Source organism: Erythrolamprus reginae, chromosome 3, assembly GCF_031021105.1.
Source record: "Erythrolamprus reginae isolate rEryReg1 chromosome 3, rEryReg1.hap1, whole genome shotgun sequence".
NCBI lineage: Eukaryota > Metazoa > Chordata > Lepidosauria > Squamata > Dipsadidae > Erythrolamprus > Erythrolamprus reginae.
The window spans coordinates 139,165,223-139,171,222 of NC_091952.1; the positions used below are offsets into that span (position 1 = coordinate 139,165,223).

General features: G+C 38.6%; 1 protein-coding gene across 2 annotated transcripts in view; it reads left to right on the plus strand.

The window, feature by feature from the left end:
• Positions 1-3,237, plus strand: part of TMEM121 (transmembrane protein 121) — a 46,475-nt gene extending 43,238 nt beyond the window's left edge. For both annotated transcript variants that reach the window (XM_070746834.1, XM_070746833.1), the window contains one exon: positions 948-3,237. In XM_070746834.1, the coding sequence (XP_070602935.1) occupies positions 1,635-2,573 (939 nt within the window). In that variant the 5' untranslated portion in view covers positions 948-1,634 and the 3' untranslated portion in view covers positions 2,574-3,237. The remainder of the gene's footprint in view (positions 1-947) is intronic.
• Positions 3,238-6,000: the final 2,763 nt, after the last annotated feature.

The following is a 6,000-nucleotide window of genomic DNA, read 5'->3' on the forward strand; positions in this document are numbered from 1 at the left end:
GCTCTAAACCGAAACAAAACCAACCTAAAAAATAATTCCAAAACCAACTAAACTGAAATTCAATTTGAAAAAGATTTTATATCATATCTCTCTTTATATGTCTTTAAACCAAATAGAAATTTTTATGCACAACATAACATAATTCACACACTTTTTTTCACATAAGAATACATTTATTACACCTTACATATACACCCCCTATCATTCTACTATACCAGGTCATACCACCTAAAACCGTCTGCGTCACAGGCAGATTTACACCCCCCCCAATACTTCTCAATCTTTTTCTTCTTTAAATAAACTTCAATTTCCCCCAAATATTCCTGTTGAATATCAATACACTATCTTTCTTTACTTGTATTCTTCACAAATTACCTTCTACTAACCAATATATACATACCCATTGGAAACTGGAAATTAAATGTATGAATTACAAATATAACATAAGATATAAATGGTAACAACAAGGATATCTTTTACTTACATAGAGAAATAGATTACTGATATAAAAATTTGTTATGTATTACTATGTATAACTATCATTTTCCTAAATTATTTGATTCTGTATCCTTTCCCCTTTTGCCTTTTTCTTTTCCTGTTTATACTCCCCTCCTTTTTTATTAATTTAATAAATAAACTATTTTTTTTAAAAAATTAAAAAGGGAGGCCCATCAAAGGCAATTGCAAAACAGCAATATACTGTGCAAATGCCTACATTTCCTTGATGGCAGAGCTTCTCTCATTTGCAAAGCCAGCACAGTTTTCCAAATGCAGGTTATTTGCCCTCCCTCCCCAAGTATTTAAAGTGTTTGGTAATACAAGGTTGTAAAACAGAGGTATTCCTTTTCTCTAGCTGTCAATATCATTGCTGTTAAAAAAGGCAGCTTTTTGAATTATATGACTGAAACTTTCCTCACTTATTTTTCTTCTGGGTTTTTATTTTCCAGCTCAGAATGGATAGTAGCAAGAAAGAGAAGCTGGATCAGAAGCCTCTCTTGGAAGTGCAAGTATTACTCTCCATGGATTCTGCTCCAGATAGAGTCATGAATGGAGGAGCAGGGGGACTAACAGGGGAAAAGATACCCTGGGAAATTATCACCCCTCTTTGCAGCTTTGAAAAACTCTGAATCATCCAGCTTTTGGGGAGCAATAAGTTTTGACCTGCTATTCTAGCATGTTATTATGGTTGATGCCTGATCATTTCTTTAATTGCTGAAGAACATGATGAGATGCTACCAAGAATTCCATAAGGAGGATTATCTATGAGCCAATGAGGGCTTCCTCATTTTTCAAGGACAATAATAGTGAAAAATTAAACAATTATAACTGAAATGAAGGTCTCAAAGATAATATCAGAAATTCTAACAACAGGCATGGTCAGAAGATGAATGCTGTGGGAAGCAGGAAAGGATCTTTCTGCTGGTGTAAATCTTGATCTTTGTGCAGCAATTACAATTCAGATGAGTTATCAGAACTTGAGGGTATCAGATGAAATATCATCTGTCATTGCCTTACTGGAATTTCTTTTATAAAGTTTTACTGCCAACGATTTCACCTGTGAAAAATGTAAGGCTGGCTCTTGAAGCAATACCACAAAGTGGGAAGAAAGGGGTAGGTAGTTCCTTCATCTCATCATGGTGCTTCCACCCCCAGATAAGCGCCATGTGTGTCTTACTACCATTGTTATTATGACCAGCATGGCATTCATGGATGCTTATCTGGTAGAGCAGAACCAAGGGCCTCGTAAAATTGGTGTCTGCATCATTGTTCTGGTAGGAGACATCTGCTTTTTGATAGTGCTACGCTATGTGGCCGTCTGGGTGGGGGCTGAGGTGAAGACAGCCAAACGGGGCTATGCTATGATTCTTTGGTTCCTCTATATCTTCGTGCTGGAAATCAAACTATATTTTATATTCCAGAACTATAAGGCTGATAAGAGAAATCTGGAGACTGTGGCTAGAAAGGCACTGACCTTGCTTCTCTCTATTTGTGTACCAGGATTGTACCTAGTGCTAGTAGCTTTGGACAGCATGGAATATATACGTACCTTCCGGAAGAAAGAGGATTTGCGAGGGCGTCTCTTCTGGGTGGCCTTGGACCTATTGGATATCTTAGATATTCAAGCCAACTTGTGGGAACCACAGAAGACTGGTCTGCCAATCTGGGCAGAAGGACTCATGTTCTTCTATTGCTACATATTGCTCCTGATCTTGCCCTGTGTTTCCTTGAGTGAGATTAGCATGCAAGGAGAGCATATCGCTCCCCAGAAAATGATGCTCTACCCTGTCTTGAGTCTGGTGACTATAAACATGGTTACAATATTCATCCGAGCCATTAATATGGTCCTGTTTCAAGACAGCAGAGTCTCTACAATCTTCATTGGCAAGAATATAATTGCCATTGCTACCAAGGCCTGTACATTCCTAGAATACAAGAAGCAAGTGAAGGAGTTCCCACAAAATGCCATTGCACTTGAGCTCCAGCAGAACTCGGTGCCCCACAACCAGACCCTTCACAATACACAAGGCCTTCCTCATGAGCCATCCCCCACCAGGGAGATTTTGGACACATGATGAGCCTCTTCCTAGATATCAGCATTGGTTCTTGTTTACTTGGGTGGAGGGAAGGGGCAAAGAAGTAGTACTGCTCTCATCCCAGCATAGAGAGCTGCTTCCAGCACAAGATTTTAACAAATGGAGCAACATCCCCTGCAACTCAGGTATTTCCAAGGGGCCCTCTGGAAAGAAAGCAAAACCAATGAACTTTCCTCATCCACTCCAGCATCTGATCTTTTCTATCTGTTTGTTACCTGTGCTTCAACTTGTAAGGAATGAGAATTTGTTATCACAGCCTTTTTTAAAGAAAGAGACAGGGCGGGATGGGGCAGAATGGGAAAATCAGGACTGGCACTTCAGTCAGCACACTAGAATCTTATTGGAAATTGTTAAGTTTATGGTTTCTTATTTTCAAACAAAACAAAAAAGGTCCTGTAAAGTCACTGCAGAAAACTGAATTTGGGACAGTTTCTAAAATCTTTGCTAAGTACATCATTTGCTCTGTTCAGTTCTTCTCAACAAGCAGCAGCCTCACTCATTTGGCCAGGAAAGTTCTAATATTGCCAAAGTCTTCAGCCAGCCTTCAAAGAATCTAATTTAACATCACATCTCATATTTTAAGAACGTTTATTATAAATCATTTATAAAATGATACAGTGCAAGCTGTCTGTTTTTCAGAAAACAAGTATTTCTGTTTCATTTACATGTATGCACACTTCAGTTCTGATGGCATGAAGTTTCAGAGGTTTTTAGGCTACACTGGCCTGGGGAAATATACAGGTAGTACTATAAGTGGAAACTCAGATTCACAAAACGATGAACATTCACTTTTATTCCTGCAGCAGCTTAATTTATAACTGCTGGTTTTATATGAACTACACAGACTGCCTCTAAAATAAGACATGGGACACTCTCTTTAGGCAAGAACTATTGGGACACAAAACAGAGCAACAGTTTCCTAGCAAAAATGTTGCACAAGCCTGAAAGCCATGCAAGACTATTTTTTTTTCTTAGTGGTCTCCCATTCCCTCACTGGTGTCTTGATCACATACCAACAGATTTTTGTAGTGAATGCTAATTCTACATCCATGCATATAGTATCCATTCCTCATTTAGCAAACTGAAACAAGGAATCAAATTTTGTCTTTTGCCATACTATCCCCATTAAAATATATAGTCAGTCTTATTGTGGTAGGGTTTACTATATGCTTTTAAAGCTCAGTCTTGTCATTAGATAAGAGTATCAACATTTGGCCTATAAGTTGAAAATGTTCAACTTGTTCATTACAGTGGAGAATAAAAGCAAAAGAATTGGCAGAAAAGAGCCTACAACATTTCTTTCATTTGTCAGAAGTGGTATAGGATCTCCTGCTCGAGCAGGGGTTGGACTAGATAACCTATAAGGTCCCTTCCAACTCTATTGATCTGTTAAAACATTCTTGTTGTATAAAGTAGCCATTCTCTCAGCCAAAAAAGCAGTGGAGAGGAATGTAAAGTGAAAAGGCAGTAGGAACACAAGTTTTGAAGATATTACATATCCTGAAACATGCAGATGTATGCATGTAAAGGGATAACGCTCTGTATGGATCTGGGGTAGGGTATTGGGCATTAACCAAGTCACTGCCTACATTGATCTTACTGCTCTTACTAGTTTACTAATTTTAGGCTCCCAAAACATGTTCAGGGTGTTGCTATCCCTGAAGGAAAGTGTATGAAGATGCTTAGTGCATTTCATTATTTTGTCAATTGTCTGAGGTCTGTGTGATACAGCTTCAAAGAGTTTAGTCACACCTAGGCTATGCATTTTATTTTGTTTGAAGATCATTCTATGTAATAAAGGGGTTTTGGATACCCACTCACCAAGGGTTTTTTTTTTTTTTGGACCTGTATGTTTTTCTTTTGTGATTATTGATGCTCTTACTTATTCAGAAGTTAGAAGGCCGTCTATGAACATCAAAGGTAAGAGCAATGAGTTAACTTTTGAACAAAAAAGTCTTTGGTTTTTTTCTAGTCTGCAAACAGGACATTAGTTGATTAGGGTAGACAAGATACATAAACCACTTTATGAGAGAAAACCCTTTCAACATAAGTTCATCAGAAGAGTATAGTTTTAAAGAAACATGGTTGAATAATTTGAAAAGGTACAAGGAAATGACTGATTTAAAATAGCATTTCATGTGCCAAAGAATAGCACCAGAAAGGACAATGATATCCATAAATTAGGATTTTATTTTATCAAACCAACTCCTAAATCCATTGGGCTATTGTAGGTTTCCTATGCAAAATATATAATATACTATAATAAGTTTTTCATTAAATCATATCTATCTATCATCAATCTATCTAACCTAATTCCAAGCATAAACCATTAGATAGTCAGTCTAATAAGGAGTAAAGAGAAAGAAGAAAAATGCAGATACAAAGTAGATGTAGGAAGCATACCCAGAGTAAGCCACAAAAACCTTAAATGCCGATATACTTAATGCTCAAAAGTTTTCAGAACAAATAGGATGAACTCGAAATAGTAGTGGCAAGTATGGTATAGTGTATACCATGAGAGCAAGTATGGTATACTGTAGTTGCCATAACAAAAGCTTGGTGGGATGAAACTCATGACTGGAAAGTACTAATACAAACCTCAAAAGAGACAGACCTAACAAAAGAGGAGGTGGAGTTCTGTTATATCAGGGGTGTCAAATTCAAGACCTGTGGGCCAAATCTGGCCCATGGGGTGTTTAAATCTGGCCTGGGACCAGCCTGGAAATAGCAAAGGACTGGCCCGTGGTGCCTCTGGCAGCCAAAATGGATGACCTCCTGCAACACTGCTAGCCAAAATGGGGCATGAAGAGGCCACACAATCCCCCCCCCTTTTCAGCCTGGACGGTCTCCTGCAGTACTTTGCCAGCCAATATGGGGCATGGGGGCAAACAAGGCCTGTGCCCCATTTTAGCCAGCAAAATGCTTCAAGAGGCTGTCCAGGCAAAAATGGGGTATGGGGCCCCCATGTCCTCTTTTGGCTGGCAGGGTACTGCAGGAGGCATCCATCTCATATCCCCTTCCTGGCCAGCCCACAATGGAGAACTACACTCAAAGAAATCCACTTTGATGCCCCTTCATTATAAGTTCCAGAGATGCACATAATAAAGGATGAAAGCCTCCTACAATACATATGGGACAACATATAAAGAAAAAAACTCAGTAACATTGCCATAGGTGTACATTACAGTCCACCCAACCAAGTAGAAAAAGTAGATATTTTTACTGTTCAGTTAAACATATGTAGGAAACACACCACAGTAGTAATGGGGGACTTTAACTATGCTAACATTAACTGGGAGGCAAACTCTGCATCCTGGGAGACCAAATAGATTCCTGACCTATTGTACATAGCTGACAACTTCATCACCCAAAAGGTAGAAGAGTTAACTTCAGGGATAGCTAATAT